Source organism: Erythrolamprus reginae, chromosome 1 (assembly GCF_031021105.1).
Source record: "Erythrolamprus reginae isolate rEryReg1 chromosome 1, rEryReg1.hap1, whole genome shotgun sequence".
Lineage (NCBI taxonomy): Eukaryota > Metazoa > Chordata > Lepidosauria > Squamata > Dipsadidae > Erythrolamprus > Erythrolamprus reginae.
The window spans coordinates 83353622-83373245 of record NC_091950.1 but is presented as its reverse complement, the minus strand read 5'-3'; the positions used below and the strand labels follow the sequence as shown (position 1 = coordinate 83373245).

Genomic DNA, 19624 nt, shown 5'->3' with positions numbered 1-19624 from the left:
TTCTTGCACAAGCGCAGAAGCAAAATCTTGCTGGGGCGCATGCCGGAGATCCAGAGTGTGCATGCAGTTCCATTATCACTACCTGTACGCAGTGGGGCCCGTACCGGCTAGCAACCCAATACTGGTCTTGGGAGAGAAACAGGGTAGAAAGTAGGAAAAAGCATTACAGGAGGGGTGGGCTGCTGGGGGTTTGCAGGGGTTCAGGAGAACCTCTAGGTAAGATTCAGTGCAGAACCCCTAATTCTCACTCCTGGCTGGCCTCACCCACTCTGCCCCAACCCTCACAGGAGCCTCCACGCAGCCTATTTTGGATGCCAGATAAAATGCAGGGCAGAGGCTCAAGGTGGGCAAAAAATGCTCAAGGTGGGCAAAAAATGCTCCCATGCCACTGTGGTGCAGGAGACTGATTAGACCACATCCACTATGGCCACGCCCACCCAGCAACCAGGCAGAGAACCCTTTGCTAAAGGTTTTTGAAGCCCACCCCTATATTAGTCCTCGGAGAGGGTAAATTAAATAAATTACAGAGTCCGACAGCGGAAAGTTTTTCTCCTAATGCTGCCAAAAAACCCTATATCGATGTGTATATGAAGCTATCAGTAGTTGAGGATGACTTGACATTCCTTTTAAGTAGGGATGGAAGAAGTTGTAGAGCAACAAAGCACCAAGTTGTGGGTAGCTTAAATTGTAGTAAAAAACATATAAAGCAGCACGTTTTAGGTCAGTCTCTTAGGATATTATTTTTTTAATATAACAGCAATTCATAATGAGCACACAATTCTCCTTTCTCATTTTCTGCATAAGGTCAGGGCCCAGACAGAAGACAGATGACTGAGAAGCAAACTCCTGCAAGAGGACACATGAGAGAGAGAGAGACAGAGAGAGACAGAGAGAGAGAGATAGATTTTGGCTATTTTTTTTGCTTCTGGGCATGCGCAAAAGCAAAACATCGCTGAAATCCCACGCACGCATCACCTCACAAGATTTTGCTTCTTGCACATGCACAGAAACAAAATCTCATTGGGATGTGCATGCTCACACACCCGCGACCTGAAGCTATGCGTGCATCTCCCATTTTACTACCGGTGCGCAGTGTGACTTGTAAAAGGTAGGAACCTGATAATCATTACAAATACAGTGGTACCTCTACTTACGAACTTAACTCGTTCCGTGACCAGGTTCTTAAGTAGCAAAGTTTGTAAAAAGAAGCAATTTTTCCCATAGGAATCAATGTAAAAGCAAATAATGCGTGTGATTGGAGAAACCACAGAGAGAGTAGAGGTGTCGATTCCTCCCAGGAGATTCCTAGAGAGGCCCCACGGAGGCTTCTCTCTGCCTTTTCCGGTTACAGTTTCAGAGGCTTGGGTTTGTAAGTGGAAAATGTACTTGAGAAGAGGCAAAAGAAATCTTGAACATCTGGTTCTTATCTAGAAAAGTTCGTAAGTGGAGGCGTTCGTAAGTAGAGGCACCACTGTATCTGAAGGGGTAGCATACAGCAGTGTTTTTCAACCAGTGTGCCATGGCACACTAGTGTGCCGCGAGACATGGTCAGGTGTGCCGCGAAGCTCAGCAAGAGAGAGAAAGAGAGAGAGCGAAAGAAAGCAAGAGAGCGAAAGAAAGCAAGAGAGAGAGGAGAGAGAAAGAAAGCAAGAGAGCGAAAGAAAGCAAGAGAGAGAGGAGAGAGAAAGAAAGAGAGAGAGAGAAAGAAAGAAAGATAGAGAGACAGAGAGAGAGAGAAAGAAAGAGAGAGAAAAAGAGAGAGAGAGAAAGAAAGCAAGAGAGAGAGCAAGAGGGGGGACGGAGGGAGAGAGAAAGACATAGAGGGAGGGAAGGAGGGAGAGAGAAAGAGCAAAAAAGAGAGGAAGGAAGGGAGAAAGAAAAAGGGATGGAGAGAGAGGAAGGAAGGAAGAGAGAGAAAGAGGGAGAGAAATAGAGTGAAAGGGAGGAAGAGAATTTTTTTGTCCAAACTTTTTTTACCCCTCCCCCCCGTTCTGCCCCCTGCTCAATGTGCCCCATGATTTTGTATATGTAAAAAATGTGCCACAGCTCAAAAAAGGTTGAAAATCACTGGCATACAGAACTGAATTCCATTGCCTCAGAGTAACATTTTTTGTAACCTTAAATTTCAAAAAGGAGGGTGACCTATCAAAATGACCTATCAATAACAGCAAGTTGATGGGACAATGAAATATTAAATGAGGCGATGAGAGCTTCTTTTCCAGATGTGTTCAAGCAGGAGTAGGGCAGCCATCTCTCAGGACTTTTTCCATTGGGTTTCTGCCTGAACAGAAGATTGAGCTTCGGGCCTAAGTGGCTCCTTCTAACTCTGGAACTGTGGTTCTAAACTATCTCCAGAGCTACTGCAGTCCTGATAATTATTTAAACCTCCTTCCCTAATAGAATGTTGCAGTATAAGAAAACCTGCAAAGTAAATGCAAAGACATACATATTGTCTCCACTAATTATACTTTAGACTTGTCCCCACTAAAGAAAGGCTTTCAAATTACATAGCACATTTAAATAGCAGTAGCACTTAGACTTATATATTACTTCATAGTGCTTTACAACCTCTCTAAGCAGTTTACAGAGTCAGCATATTGCCCCTAACAATCTGGGTCATCATTTTACTGACTTGGAAGGATGGGAGGCTGAGTCTTGACCTTGAACCAATCAGGACCAAACTCCTAGCAGTCGGTAGAAATACTCTGCAATTCTGCATTCTAACCACTGCTCTCTTAATATGGTTTCAAATCCCCTAGTTAAACCTTATAACACTCTATCCCTTCTACTGCCTTATTTATTTCTTTAGTTTATTTAGGTATTTATTTGTTTACCACTTGCTTGTCAAGATAGTAATAGCACTTAGACTTATATACAATTTCACAGAGCCCTCTCTAAGCTGTTTCCAGAGTCATCATATCGCCCCCAGCAATTTCTGTTCTTATTTTACTGACCTCGGAAAGATGGAAGTCTGAGTCAATCTCAAACCCCTAGCAGTCGGTAGAATTAACCTGCAATGCTAAATTCTAACCACTGCATTACCATGGCTCATGGTTTTATGAGACCAAGAGGCTATACCAGGGGTAGGCAAAGTTGGCTCTTCTATGACATGTGGACTTCAACTCCCAGAATTCCTGAGCTAGCATGATTGGCTCAGGAATTCTGGGAGTTGAAGTCTATAAGTCATAGAAGAACCAACTTTGCCTATCCTGGGCTATACAATCCATTCAACATAATCGAATGGCCACAATTCAATTTATTTCCTTATCACTCCAATACATTTAGCATTGGTAAATGTGGTATCATTTATAATTTGAATTGGTAAACGTGGTATCATTTTGTTATTTCTTTTTCCATATTTGGGGCTATTCTTCAATCTAAAAAAAATCCCCACGGTGTGTTGTGATTCAGCCTGAGGCTCCTCAGGGACCGGCTGCGTCTCTGCTGGATCCATGCCCAGAGGAGGAGGACAGTGAACAGGAGGGGGAGGAACAGGCAGACGGGGGAGAGGAAAGTCAGGAAGAGGAGGAGGGGGAGCAGCCTGAGAGCCCCGGGGGAGGGCTCTCCCCAGCCAGTAGCCTGGACTCACTGGATGAGGAAGCACAGGCCATAATAGACATGAGACAGTGACGTGCTGCTCAGAGACGGGACCAATTAGAAAGGTATTTGCATCATTGAATTGGCAACAGCTGGGTTTGGGTGTGGTTCTCCTCAGCAGGGTTGAAAAAGGCAGGCCAGCCCTTACAGCCTTGTGGAGCGTTATCGAATGGAAGTCCTGTGACCCTGCTCTGTATCTCGGCGTCTCTGATCTTGGCTCGTGGCCTAGAAATCTGGAAGACTTGGGGGAGGCGTAAGTTTGTTATCTCCAGAGTTGCTTTTGACAGCAAGTATCCTGTCTTATTTCATGGCCTTCGTGAAACATCTGTGAAGTTCCAGCATGTTCCTATTTGGAAGGGCAGTTTTTGTTACCAGTGTTTGCTTTGACTTATATAAACTGCCTTTGCTTTTTACCAGTGTGTCTGGCTTCTTTTTTGGGTTGGTGTTGGCTTCTGGAGGGACCCAGACAGAACACGGTGTTTATATTACTGGCAAAGAAAATGTTAGGACAGATTCTCCTTAGATAAGTTTATATTTTATTAAAAATAAAAATAAAAAGTGAAAAATAGTAACGCTCCTAATTTTTGTAACCACACCCCCTTCCATTCGCAGGAGAAAAGGATTGTGAACGAGAAGTGGGGAAGCAGTTGCTCTTCTGCCTCAAGCTTTGGGGTTGGTAGCGAAGAAGACGAGGAAGAAAATGATCACGTCTTCACATTCAGAATGGGGAAACGAGTTCAGTTGGCTGTGACCATGGACAATAAAGGCAAGGTGGGTCTAAAGAAACCACCAAAACACGGTTGAATCATTAGAGGTGGCATTGCCTCTAAAAGTTTCTTGCTTGCTTTTCTATGAACAAAACTCTGCCCACCTTGACTGTAGTATTTTTTCCTGTTTTTCCAGTTCTCTTGGATTTTGTGTTAATTTTAAAGATACTATATTATTATTCAGTTAAAAAAATAGCTATTTCACAAATTCAAGAATAGATATCAACACATTCAGGGGTAGGGAATGTTGGCTCTTCTATGACTTGTGGACTTCAACTCCCAGAATTCCTGAACCAATCATGCTAGCTCAGGAATTCTGGGAGTTGAAGTCCACATGTCATAGAAGAGCCAACATTCCCTACCCTTGCTTAGATTATGCCATAAATACTTCAGCAATGCCTGGTTTTCTTCAGTAGCTACCACCTGGGAATTAATTTCCATTCATAGATGTACTGTATCATACTAGATTAATTACCTCCTCAACTTTAATTATTACGGTGCTAGTGACTCTGGGAATTATACAATAAAAATCAAAAATTAAAATAATAATCAACAACATGATTCCTACATGTTGCTTATCCACTAGCTAAATTAGTGCTGAAGGCATAATGGAATACATACTTTTAAAATCTAGATCACGTCATTCATATCTACCTCCCAGTTCATGTCTCTATTTGGCCAATTCTTGGCAGCACATTGTATGGTGACCAGGACTGAGGGGAAAAGGTGAGGTTCTGGGCACTGTGGATCACATGGAAATATAACTACAAATCTCATCAAATCTAGAAAAAAATGCTCTCCATCCCTGCATGACCTTTGATTAAAACATTATATCTTGTTTAAACCAGTGATTTTCAACCTTTTTTGAGCCACGGCACATTTTTTACATTTACAAAATCCTGGGGCACACCACCAACCAAAATGACACAAAATGACACTCTAAGACAGTACATATTATACATATTATCTCCCCCTTGTGTGTGTGTGTGTGTGTGTATACACTCTTGAACCATTTCCAAAAACAGGTGAGGGCTGGGGGGTTTTCCTCTCTTATTCTTTGGGTGCTTTTTATCATATGCTTTAAATCAAGAGTCACTTCTCTCTTTTGTTTCTCTCTTTCCTTTCATTCTCTGCCTCAATCATTTTCTCATTTATCTTTTTTCTCCCCTTTTCTCTCTCATTTCTCTCTCTCTCTCCCTTCCTCTCCTTCTCTCTCTCTCTCTTGCTTTCTTTCTTTCTCTCTCTCTCTCACTCTTTCTCTCTCTTGCTTTCTTTCTCTCTCTCTCTTTCTCTCTCTCTCACACACTCTCTCTCTTGCTTTCTCTCTCTCTCTCGCTTTCTTCTCTCTTTCTCTCTCTCTTTCTTTCTCTCTCTTTCTCTCTCCCCCTCTCTCTTTCTCTCTCTCTTTTGCTCTCCCTCCCTCTGTGTCTCATTCTCTCTCTCTCTCTTGCTTCCTTTCTCTCTTGCTTTCTTTATCTCTTTCTCTCTCTCTCTCTCACTCTCTTTCTCTCTTTCTTTCTTGCTTTCTTTCTCTCTCTCTCTTGCTTTCTTTCTCTTTCTCTCTCCCTCTTGCGGCACACCTGACCTTGTTCCACGGCACACTGGTTGAAAAACACTGGTTTAAACAATAGTGGTTGAGGAAGGCTACACCAAGAAGACCATATTCAAGTCCTCACTCAACCATGGAGCTTAAGCCTCTAGATAAACCAGACCTGGAAATCAATTTGACAGGAAGGCTAAGACTACTTTTGCTGAGATTGGTTACAATAACAGAATCTTACAAATTTGATTGACTGTACCTCCTCTCCCTTGTTTTGCTCCAATGAATTAAGGTGTGTGTGTGTGTTTATCTGAGATGCTTCCAAATGTTATGTCATTGTTCTAACAATGACAGTATTTCTGCCAAGGTCATATTCCTTACTTTCTACATCTAAAGACCTCCAATGAGTTTGATATGTAAGCAGATTTAGCATCCTTCTGTATAGTTTCATTTAGTTTTTCAGCATTTCTGCTAAGAAAGATTCACTCGAGCATCTCATTTCAACAACTTCTAAATCTAATTTCCCAACATTATTTAGAACGTGACCCAACAAACTTTATAACAATGAATTTGAGTCATAATGTGGAATCTATATAATTATTAGAGATCCTATAATTACTGTTGATAAATAACCTATTAGTGGTGATCTTTATCTGAGAATATTCCACTTATTCAACGGAGGAAGATATACTGTAGATTAGGATCTATTAGTAGATTTCGTCATTAGAACAAAAAGGATCCAATCTGTGACCAGAGGCTTATTCTTCCAAGCTTTCGGACTCGTGCTAGAACCCATCCTCAGGAAACTTCTCTCTCACCTGAATGTAAACTTCTCTCACACACATGCTGGTGAGACAAGGATGGCCTCCAGCACAAGTCCCAAAGCTCTGAAGATTAAACCTCTTATCCTGGTGACTACTCAAATTGGACTCTGCAATCTTATCCTGGGACATGCAAAGTTAACTTCATTTGTGAGATCAAAAAAGGGTTTGTAGCTTGATGACTTAACAGTAAAAATGAAAGATCTGCCGTAGTAATGAGGCTGATTAGAGAGAATAGATTTCTGTAGCGAATTTGTTGTGGCAAACTGTGAGACTGAAATCAATTTCCTGGCTTTCGCATTCCATTTTACTTCACAGCCTCATATCCATTTTCCTAAGTTATTCTTTGCCACCCAGCAGAAGTTCATAAACCCCAGAATTTTAGTAAAACGAAGTTGATGTCAGAGTCCCAAATCTGCGTTTCCATCTATGCAATATATAATTTTAGTCTATTAGAGAATATTTGTAGCAAATATTAAATTCAAGCTGCTTATTTTATTGTTGATAGGCAGCTGCCCAAAACAGAGTACCGTTAATAAAAGATGGACCCAAATGACAATGTCCTAACAGCACCATGTGTTTGATGTAGATTGATAGATAAACACCTTGAGTTCCCCCTCCCTCGGTTATTGTGATTGAGCTTTTGTTCAAAACCTCTCCAAGTAAATGTTCTACTTATGCTTGGCACCAAAGTCAATCTTATTTTCTGAATAATTTTTTTCTCTTCATATACAGTGCAATATACCTTTTATTTCCAATACAATAAAATGCAATATTTTGTTAGTAACTCATATATAATCACAAAACAATTCTTAGTTCATGCCTATTTAATTTCGGTATAAATCATTTTTCCTCATTGCAAAATTTTCTAATTTTGTCATCCAGCTACACCAATTATCTTCTAAATAAATTTCCTCCTTGTTGTCCCTTCAAATGTATAGTACCAACCAGTGTTCCCTCTATTTTTGGGGGTGGGGGTGGGCGGAAAAGTATCGTGTCTGAGCGGCAGTCCCTTCGGGACTGGGCGGCACAGAAATAATAAACAAACAAACAAACAAACAAACAAATAAAAAACCCACCCTGTTTTGCCTCAGAGAATTTCAAAATAAAATACTGTACTGTGTGTCTATAACAGTGAGCTCATAATAGGGCAACTCTATCAATATCAAAATGCCACTTAAATAGTTGAGCTAGTTTCAAACTAGATTTTGATTTTCTTTCTCTCTTCCTTACTCCCATTCTTTTTCTTTCTCTTTTCCTTCCTCTCTTTTTTCTATCTGTTTCTCTCTCTTCCTCTCCTCCTCTCTCTCTCCTTCCCTCTCACTCTTTCCCTCTCGGCTTCTGGGCAGGTTTGGTAAACTCTGAGTTGATGATAATTTTTAAGTGAGCGATTGCTCACTGCTCAGCTTAGAGGGAACTATGGTACCAACTATATTTCTAACATATTAAGTACTAAGCTATAGTGCCCCCTACCTCTCTTTACACATTTTTCTAAAAACCCCTATATAGCCTATCTAGTGTTAAAAATTAAAAACAAATAAGAACAAACAAATTTCAAATTTTTTCATCTCCCTCTTAGTGATACATATTTAATAATCACAAATTTTTAAATTTATTCCAAACCCAATTAACATTCAGCCAATTAACAAATAACAATTATTAATACATATCTATATTTCTTACTTTATGTTCTGCCAGGCTCTCTGGTAGGAGCCTCCCAAAAATTCAAGGGTACAAATTGCAGACACACACACGTTTGAAAATCCAAAACAATGTTCTTTATCACAAAATTCAAAATAAACTAAGCACTCTTTTTGTATTGCAAAGAGCACTCGTCCCAAAACAACTGGGTAATCTGTACAATTTCCCTTAAGCAGTCATTAAGTACTTAGCTAGCAGCTGTGAGGAAACTTCACACCCCTTCTTCTTCCAACGAAGTGAGACACACACACACACACACACACACACGTTGCTCTGCTTTGGTTTCAAAGGCGTGAAAAAATCAACAAAGTCCAGAAAACAGCAACACGCGATTCCTGAAGAACTGCGATCAGATACTCTTTCACAATGGCAAAACCCAAACACTGCTATTTATAGCAGCAGCCCTAATTACTAGAGCCCCACCCAACCATAGGTGGCCTCATTTTCTCTTGTAATAATCCTTTAGTTGTTGTCTCCTATGCATTACTCTATGCATGCATGGATGTGTCATTAATTCTTGTTCAGAATCCAAATATGATACGGATGATTGATCTCCTCCTGGACTGTCCGCCAAACTCCCCTCTTCCCTGTCACTCATGCTGCCTTGGTCAGAGGAGGCTTCATCGGCAGATTCCATCGGGAGCAAAACAGGCCTGCGGCATGTGGATGTCTCCCCTACATCCACCTGCACATTCCTTGGGGCAGGAGCTGGGCCAGAGCTAACCACAACACTTTATATTTAATACCTCTAAATAATTATTATTTGATTGAAAATATAGAAAATTTAGAAGTATTACGCTCATTTTCTAAACCACCACACTTCACACCGATTACAAGAGATGTGAAAGGAAGTGTGGACTTGTCTGTCGGGAAGAATATGTAATTCTCATTCGTCCCTTTGCAGGGAAAGCGAGTTGTCCGAGAGAAATGGGGATCTGAGGATCCTGAGAATCCAGCAGAGGTCCCAGATATCAGCGAAGAAGAGAGGGATGAGCGGCTTGCTTTCTGTAGAGGAAGAATGCAGATTGCTATTACAATGGAAAACAAAGGCAGGGTGAGCGCTTTCCAAATGCCTCCCAAAAGCTTCGGTTCTTGTCTAGAATTTTTGTGCTAATTTTAATGTATGTTGACAGGGCTGTCAATTTCTGATGTAGAGACCGCGGCTGTTCTCTTAGCAGCTTCTGGGAAGGGAAACCTTTGGAACAGATTCTGCATGTAAATGGAAATAATCCACTTGGATAGTTGCTTCTCTCCTGTATAGTAGGACAGAATTGATGTCCAGCTTTATAGCAGCTGTGCAAGGGGAAAGGGGAGGGAGCGTTTTGCTGCCAGGGACACTTGGTTATCATTTTTAATGATGGCGACTGGTTAAATTCCTTCTATTCCTATATCTCTTCTTCTATTCTTTCATTGATATGTTCTATTCCTATATCTTCTTTTCTATTCTTTCATAGATATATTTTACTATGAGGATCTCCTCTATAACCTTCATCATATATTTTACTATGTGTGTGTGTGTGTGTGTGTGTGTGTGTATATATATATATATATATATATATATATATATATATATATATATATCACATGTTTTTTTGCTGAATTTGAAAATTAAGTGAGACTAGGATAGATCTATTTCGGCCTTATTTTGGCCTCATCAGCTAGTCATACCCACTGGGACTTGAACCTGCAACCTTTGCCTTGTAAGACAGAGAATTATCCTCTAGGCTACAGTATCCAATCCCTTCGGCTCTGCACCAGGGAAGGGTTATATATTTTTGTGTCGAATCACCCTGGTGTATTGAAGGAACATCACAGCTCCTTATTTGCCTCTCAGCCCAACCCAGGGCCATTTCCAAGGCAGTTAATTTTATTGATAGCCGACAATTCTATCTATATGTGTCACATGTTTTTTTTGCTGAATTAGAAAATTAAGGGAGACTAGGATAGATCTATTTTGGCCTTATTTTGGCCTCATCAGCTAGTCATACCCACTGGGTCCTGAACCTGCAACCTTTGCCTTGTAAGGCAGAGAATTATCCTCTAGGCTACAGTATCCAATCCCTTCAGCTCTGCACCAGGGAAGGGTTACATATTTTTGTGTCGAATCACCCTGGTGTATTGAATATATATACAGTGGTACCTCGAGATACGAGTTTAATTCGTTCCGGACCTGGGCTCTTAAGTCGAGCAGCTCTTATCTCGAACAACTTTTCCCCATAGGAATTAATGTAAATAATTTTAATTGGTTCCAGCCCTCAAAAAACTCACAAAGTTAGTCTAAATTATGCAGAAAGACATGTTTTTAATGAAGAAATGTACATGTACATATAAATGAATAATGAAGTTTCTTTCACTTAACTTGTAAACTTTCTTAAACTTTTAAATTTACATATGTTCAACTTCTCTGCCACCCAATCCTGTAGGACAGAGGTCCCCAACCCTTTTTGCACCAGGGACCGGCTTTAAGCGATCAAGAGAGGAATGGGTGAATGAATGGACGGAGGGTGGGAAGGAAGGAAGGAAAGAGGGAAGGGACAGGAACAGAGGAAGGAAGCAAGGAAACTTATGAAAGGGGAGAGTAAGAGAGGAATGAGTGAAGGGAGGGAGGGAGGGAAGAAGGTGGGAAGGAGAAAGAAAAGAAGAAATAGAGGAAGGGAAGGTAAAAGAGAGAAAGAAAAAGAGCAAGAAAGAAAGAAAGAAAGGGGGAAGGGACAGGAACAGAGGAAGGAAGCAAGGAAACTTATGAAAGGGGAGAGTAAGAGAGGAATGAGTGAAGGGAGGGAGGGAGGGAAGAAGGTGGGAAGGAGAAAGAAAAGAAGAAATAGAGGAAGGGAAGGTAAAAGAGAGAAAGAAAAAGAGCAAGAAAGAAAGCTGCAAGCACCCCCCCGAGCCCCCCAGGCCGGCTGCAACCTTTTAAAACACGCGCGCCGCTTCGCAGCTGTCTCCTGAAGCCGAACGCGGAAGTTAGCGTTTGGCTTCAGGAGACAGCTCCTTGGCGCTTGTATCTCGAATTTGGGCTTGTAAGTAGAACAAAAATATCTCTCCCCTCCCAGCTCTTATCTCGAGTTGCTCTTAAGTAGAGCAGCTGTTATGTCGGGGTTCCACTGTACACTAAAAACCCTCATTGTGTATTGGACAAAATAAATAAATAAATAAATCCTCTTTGGAGTGAGAAAAACAAGGGCGCTACTAAAAACAGCACACCATAGAGCAGTGACGGCAACCTCTTTTCTCCTTGGGTACCAAAAAAGTGTGTGTACATGCTATTGCGCATGTGCAAGTGTCCACACCCATAATTCAATGCCTAGAGAGGGGGAAAAACAGCTTCCCCCGTCCCCTGGAGGTCCTCTGGTGGCAGGAAATGGCCTGTTTCCCAACTTCTGATAAGACTAGTGGTCTGGTTTCTGGTAGAAATTCAGCAAGTACAAATAACTTTTATCAAACACATTATTTCATAAACAAAGAAACTCCATTTTATTCTTTTCTCTTCCGGCTACACACACATTTCATACTGGCGTATCTTTCCTGGCTGCGTTATCTCTCTTAATTGCATTCATTACATTCCTTCTCCTGCTCTGCTAGACAAGATTTATTTCGTAAAAGCATGATCACTAAAAAACAGCAGACGGACAGTTAATCACACAGAATACTTGGCTTACTTGGAAAGCAGCATAAAAAATCATCATCTTTTTGTTCGGCTCCTCCCAGAGCCTCTGTGCAAGCCAAAAATCAGCTGATCTACACACATATGCACGTTGGAGCTGAGCTAGGGCAATGGCTCGCGTGCCAGCAGATATGGCTCAGTGTGCCACCTGTGGCATCTGTGCCCTCGGTTCACCATCACTGCCATAGAGACTCCTTGCTTTTTTCCCTGAGACATTTTAGCAGACCTAACTTTGTTCCTCTTGTTGCTGTGCTGCACAATTTCGTCCCTCTTTGGTTAAAAAGAATTCATACATCAGCCAACCTTCCTCTCTCCAGTCCTGTTGGATTAAACTTTGTAGCTGTTCCTGGTCACTCCAGTTTTTTTCCACACCCAGTTTTCCTGAGATGGGTAATGGGCAAGATGACAAGGGCTCAGTCTAGAGCAGTGATGGATAACCTTTTTGCTGTGGCATGCCAAAGGTTTGGGGGGTGAGTGTAGAGGGGGTTGCATGTGTGCATTTCCACACCCATAATTCAATGCTGTCCCAACTCCCCCTGGCATGCACAAAACCATGATCGAAACATTTAAATATGTTAAAGGGTTAAATAAGGCTCAGGAGGGAAGTGTTTTTAATAGGAAAGTGAACACAAGAACAAGGGGACACAATATGAGATTAACTGGGGGAAAGATCAGAAGCAACGTGAGAAAATATTATTTTACTGAAAGTAAGAGATGCATATGTTGTCATACTTAAAAGGCATATCACTACTGCATTGTGAGCAAGTAGACAGAATGAGTTTCTTTATACATATGTAGCTTGTGCCTCTATATAGAAATGCTTTGGAGTGTTTGTGATAAGAGAGAATAATCTGCAACAACAGATTTGATATTTTCCACTATCTCCATCCTCAAGTTTGTAAAAGCTTAAAACTTAACTGCTACAAAATGTCATAATTATTGCAAAAGGAGGCAATCAGCAGGTTTGATTCCATTTTATGAAGTTTATTATACCTAATATCAGCAGGTAGCAGCACCTGACTATCCTTGAATGGGCTCAGAACCTAAACGGGGTTATATCAGGCCAGGGTTTTGAACTGTCACCATTGGGAGCCCAGCTTGGGAAATGACAACAGCAATAAAAACCCAGAACAAGGTTGTGAAAAAATTATTTTGAAATTGCTCCCAACCAAAACATAGAAACGAAACTTGCATTATGGAAGATTTTACCTTACTAAGTGGTTTCTATTGTTCCTTGGTCAGCTGGAGTTTTGGAGCCCAGATGTAGCTCATATAACCAAGCAATTCTTTTAGCATTGTTCTAAATGGCATTTTGTGGTTATTATCAGGAGACACAGTTCTAGGCTCAAGGTTGACTCAGCCTTCCATCCTTCCAAGATGGGTAAAATGAGGACCCAGATTGTTGGGGGCAATATATGCTGACTCTGCAAACCACTTAGAGAGGGCTGTAAAGCACTGTGAAGTGGTATATAAGTCTAAATGCTAAATGCTATTTATACTTCCTGGGCCAAGATTTCCAAACACATTTAAGACCGCTTGAAACTGATGAAGGGGGAGATGATCAAAACATTTAAATATGTTAAAAGGGTTAAATAAGGTTCAGGAAGGAAGTGTTTTTCATAGAAAAGTGAACACAAGAACAAGGGGGCACAATCTGAGGTTAGTTGGGGGAACGATCAGAAGCAACCTGAGAAAATATTATTTTATTGAAAGAGTAGTAGATGCTTGGAACAAACTTCCAGCTGATGTGGTTGGTAAATCCACCGTAACTGAATTTAAACTATGCCTGGGATCAACATATATCCATCCTAAGATAAAATACAGGAAATAGCATAAGGGCAGACTAGATGGACCATGAGGTCTTTTTCTGCCGTCAATCTTCTATGTTTCTATGTTTCTGAGTGATGTGCTGCTGACAGAGAAGATTAACCCAAGAACAGCACAGTTTGTGTGTGTCCTTTATGCTCCGCGGGGTGCAACGCAATGGCAGCGTGGGGTGTGTGTGTGAAGTGCCCGGGCCTCGCTTTTGTCTGAAAAGGGAGGAAAAAAAATGTTCCTTGCTGAATGGGGAGGCCTGCCGAGCTGTGCAACCCTAGATGGACCCAGACTATTTCTTTTTTTCCAGGCAAGATGTCTGATGGGCCTGCTGGGAATCAAATGGACACACTGAATCAAAGAGTGTAAATCATGCTGGGAGAGACAGCTAACAGAGCCGGCTCAGGGTTCTCTCTGATGGCCAGCACTTTCCCAGCAACGGTGCACCATTGTCCCTGAGCCCAGGGCTCCTGGAGGGAAGAACACAAACATTTGATCCTGGCATTTTAAGGGGGATATAAACAGGGCATTTGGCATCGACTGCCTTTTGATGTAAGGCTGTGTGTAACCTAGTGCCGTACAGACTCTGCCAGACGATTGCAATATGTTAGATAAACAACACAAAGCTGGCAGAGAGAAAAGTGAAGAGGCACAGAAGGCCTTGTTTCTAATTGGGCTTGCTGCGTCTACGGTTTTACACAGTAAAAGACGCTTCACAAAAACTGGTATTCTTGATACCGTCTAGGTCGGAATGGGATGCAGCCAACTTGCCACAGGACAACTTCCTGCAGGACAATTCAATTTAATTTAATTTAATTACAGTGGTACTTCTACTTATGAACTTAATTCATTCCACAACCAGGTTCTTAAGTAGAAAAGTTTGTAATGAGAAGCAATTTTCCCCATAGGAATCAATGTAAAAGCAAATAATGCGTGCGATTGGGGAAACCACAGGGAGGGTTGAGGCCCTGTTTCCTTCCGAGAGATTCCTAGAGAGGCCCCGCAGAGGCTTCTTCCTGCCTTTTCTGGCCCTGTTTCCTCCCAGGAGATTCCTAGAGAAGCCCCCTGGAGCTTCTTGCCTTTTCTGGCTCTGTTTCCTCCCAGGAGATCCCTAGAGAGGCCCCACAGAGGCTTTCCCCACCTTTTCTGGCCCTGTTTCCTCCCAGGAGATTCCTAGAGAGGCCCCACGGAGGCTTCTCCCTGCCTTTTGCCTTTTCTGGTTACAGTTTTGGAGGCTCAGGTTTGTAAGTAGAAAATGGTTTTTGAGAAGAGGCAAAAAAATCTTGACCACTCGGTTCTTATTTAGAAAAGTTCATAAGTAGAGGCGTTCTTAGGTAGAGGTACCAATGTATTTAACATAATTTAAAAATTATTTTAATTTTTTGTCACTCGCATTTTATTTTGTCCCTCCCCATGGCAAGTTGGCCATGGCAAGTTGGCTGCAGTGAATTATTTGTTTGAATTGTTGGAACAACATGGAATTTTTCTGATTGATAAATAATAGTAATATGTCCCTGATCTGCAAGGGGGACATTGTCTTCAGAACCTGAATCTCAAGACTTGAAATTTTGTGTCTGCATGATGCAGTGTTATTTTTTCTTAAAGTAAACAGCTGGTAACTACAGCTGTTAATCAACAGCTGTTGATTAATTAGTGCCAACTCATTTACTGAACATTTTTACTGCAGTTTTGCCTAAGTGCTGAAGTCATTATTTATAAAAATGTCTGTCTGTCTGTCTGTCTGTCTGTCTGTCTGTCTGTCTGTCTGTCTGTATGTATGTATTTATTTGTTTATTTGTTTATTTGACTTCTATGTCACCCAATCCCTTGGGATTCAAGGTGGCTTACAACATATAAAAACACAATAAAATACAATAGTAGAAGTAATAAAATATAAAAACACAATATAATACAATAATAGAAGAATTCAATATTATACTAAATGCATTAAATGATAAAAAAACAATAAAATCCCATTTTAAACCCACAACAATCCAATCAACCGAAACATACATACCTATGTTATCAGCACAATTCGGCCATGACGAATGGTAATATTCAAAAATCAGAACGGTCCGACTTGTAAGATTCTGTTATAATAACCACGCTCAATAAAATCTGCTTTAATCATCCTATGAAGTTGATTTCATGCTCTAATCTATCCAATGAGGTTGACATCTTCCCCTTACAACTTCTATCGCTTATTCAGGAAGGAAAGAAACTGCTGCAAAACAGTGTCCTTAATTTCTAATGCTCATAGGCATGCTAAAGGACACCATAATTGGTGATAGGAAAGACAAAAGAGATCCAGGAGAGGTACATTGTTCCATTAAGTTCCTGACAGAGATCATCCATAGGATGACCATTAGCTGAATATCCAGGCCTGACTGAAAGTGGTTTAAATAATTTGTTTTCTCTTCAACAGGATTCTCTGTTCATACTTTGACAATTAATCAATTCATTAAATTCTGACCCATCTTGCTAGAAGGCAATTCTTTCCCCTCTTTCCCAAAAAGCCTTTTCCATAAATGGAGAAGGTCAGAGACTGGGCAACAGTTGCCTAATTAATTGGATACAGGAGGAAGTTCTCATTCAAAAGATATATTAAGCCACCTTCTGCAAGGTTTCTCCTATCCTGAGATGGTATAGAATAGACCGCCTCCCCAGTTCTTGTATTTTACAAAGGAGCCAAATAAGACATGGATTTAGCCTATGTGGGATAAACACAGTGAAGGGCTACCAAAATTTTGACTACCACACTGTGGCCATGGCTTATGCAGGACGCCCTGCATTTTCTTACAACTAGTGATGGGCGAACCCAACGGTGTTCGGATTCAGCAAGTTCAGACGAACTTTACACAAAATTTGGCCGAACTTGAACTCAAACCCGATCGGGGAATCCCTCCCACAAAGAGATTCTGTGGGCGGAGCTTTGACATCACCGGCAGGTTGCTAAGGACGCCAAGGTGATCACTTCCTGGATTCCATGGAATCCAGGAAGTGATCACCTTGGCGTCCTTAGCAACCTGCCGGTGACATCAAAGCTCTGAACACCGAACATGACCCCAAACTTTGCCCAAAGTTTGAAAAATTTCCGTGTTCGTTTTCGGCATACCGAACACCGCAAAATTTGGTATGGACCCGAATTGTGCGGATTCAGTTTGCCCATTACTACTTACAACATCTTTCAGTGCAAATTGGGTGCTCTGGGGTGGAGTTACATTTTCGCTACCCCACTGCATTCCTCCCCCTGTCCAGGCAGTAGCCCACCCCTGGATAGACATCATCTATCACATTGCATTATCTTCTTCCTTGGAACTAAGAAGTCAAAATGAAATCCAGAAAACACTGAGGGATGCTAACCACTCATCGCCCGTAACACCATTTATACAGAATCCAAGCCATCTCATTCGTATCTTCTCTCTCACCCATTCATTTTGATCCATTTTCATATTGCTTCCTCCAAGATCAAAGAGTTCAGTTTCACCATTTCAAAAGTTCTGCCATCTTTATAATCACAGACTTGGTAGCTTAACAAGGCTGATCTCTCTGTGGTCAAAAACCATCAGCTGAGGATCCCATGTTTGTTATTAAAAGAACATGATGTTTTTAGTGAATTGGCAACCTATTCTTTTAATCCAGAATCATGGTACTCTAAGGAAACCACAGAATCTAGCAAACCACAAATTTAGCACAGACATCTAGCATCTGATGCTGTTACTGGGGGAGGGGGGCGGCGGCAGAAGAAGTAGGTTACAAACTGGCCATCTGCTGACATCCTGGATGGAAACAAGGAGCACTTTGTTTCTCTAAACTCAAATTAATAATAATCTGAACAAGGGACTGAATAGGCATATTGGTTCATTGGAATCAGCTAGTTAAATAAATAAACAAGCAAGCAAGCAAGCAAGCAAGCAAGCAAGCAAGCAAGCAAGCAAGCAAGCAAGCAAGCAAGCAAGCAAGCAAGCAAGCAAGCAAGCAAGCAAGCAAGCAAGCAAGCAAGCAAGCAAGCAAGCAAGCAAGCAAATAAGCAAATCATATCCAATCTAGCTTCTTTGTTTCCCCTCCTTTTTGTTGCCCTTCTAACATTTTGGATGTTGTGATGTAGTTTTGCTGCAAATGTAAGAAAATGGTACAATAAAATGAAGCATTATGTAAACCAGGGGTGGGTTCCACTTACCTTCGCTACCAGTGTGCATTGTGATGGAAGTGCGTGCTTTGTCCCGTCACATTGTGCAAAAAACCCTCTGCACATGAGCAGAAGCTTCTGCGCGTATACATAGGGTTCTTTTGCCAGTTGAAGCAACCGTAGAACTGGTTCTGTGACCTTGGCCAAATTTCCACCAACGGTACGGGCGAACCGGTCCTAATCAGCTGAAAACCCCCTCTGATGTAAATCCATACTTTATGAAAGAGAGAGGTAGGATGTAACCCTGAAATGGCGTTTCCATTGTGCAATTGCTCTGTGTCTTTATCGATGTAAGAACTTTGATGTTCAGATAAAAGGATCCCAGGCAGTTAGCAGGAGTAAAACTTCTTTGTTTTGCTCAGCTTCTCAGCATCTTGTCTTGAGGGTTTTTTTAAATATATATTTTCAAATATAAAGGAGGGATTGATTTCACCCATATACAGCTTTCAACCAGGGTGTTAAAATGATAAGAAAGATGTAAAATTAGAAATATTTTTATATAGAGGGTTTTGACCCGGCTTGGTATATTGATTAATCAATTTGAGGGTAGGTGGGGGGGGGGGGTTTCATTCTTTTTGTCTCTTGCATGGCACAAAATGTACTACCTGCTCAGCAGCTCAGCCATCCAGGAGCAGGGATTACAATTACACTGCAGACCCATAGCATGGGAAATGAGATGTCTTCACCACCAGCTGGCAATGCACTGACTAGGTTTTACCTTTGCAAATGAATATTCCCAACATTGCTAGAGAAATATCAGGATGGAACAGGTTTGCAGAGGTCCAGTGAGATGTAAGGACATCCTGAGTCCATAAATCCCTTTTCTTGGCTGTCATTGTCCCACCCTGCATGTTCAACCTGTTTATTCTGGCTCAGCATCTGTCAACAAAACTGCTTCTGCCCTTTCTTCACTGCTGCTATTGCCTGCTAGCCAGCCAGTCAGCTATCACACAGAAATAACCTTCCTTTCCTGCCATTCAGATCTCTGAGGGTGCAGCTATGTATCCCTTTAAAACTGGTGTTTTTCTCTAGCTTAGCAGTGATGAACTAATTAATCATTGTGTTGGAAAGATATGGCCAATGATGGCATTTTAATTTCCTTATTGGCTGTGCAGCCTCCAAGTAACAGTTGATTTAATAATAACAACAACAGAGTTGGAAGGGAGTTTGGAGGTCTTCTAGTCCAACCCCCTGCTTAGACAGGAAACCCTACATTTATCCAATATCTCCTTAAAAACTTCCAGTGTTGGAGCATTCACAACTTCTGGAGGCAAGGTGTCCCACTGATTAATTGTTCTAATTGTCAGGAAATTTCTCCTTAGTTCTAAGTTGCTTCTCTCCTTGTTTAGTTTCCACCCATTGCTTTTTGTTCTACCCTCAGGTGCTTTGGAGAATAGCCTGACTCCCTCTTCTTTGTGGCAACCCCTGAGATATTGGAACACTGCTATCATGTTTCCCCTGGTCCTTCTTTTCATTAGACTAGCCATGCCCAGGTTCTGCAACCGTTCTTCATATGTTTTAGCCTCCAGT

At 41.4% G+C, this 19624-nt stretch overlaps 1 protein-coding gene across 1 annotated transcript in view; it reads left to right on the top strand.

Moving 5' to 3' along the window:
• The window catches only part of CCDC9B (coiled-coil domain containing 9B), a 73291-nt gene that overhangs the window by 12979 nt on the left and 40688 nt on the right, over window positions 1-19624 (top strand). Inside the window, exons 4-5 of the mRNA XM_070740470.1 lie at window positions 4210-4368; window positions 9331-9480. Of these exons, the coding sequence (XP_070596571.1) occupies window positions 4210-4368; window positions 9331-9480 (309 nt within the window). The remainder of the gene's footprint in view (window positions 1-4209; window positions 4369-9330; window positions 9481-19624) is intronic.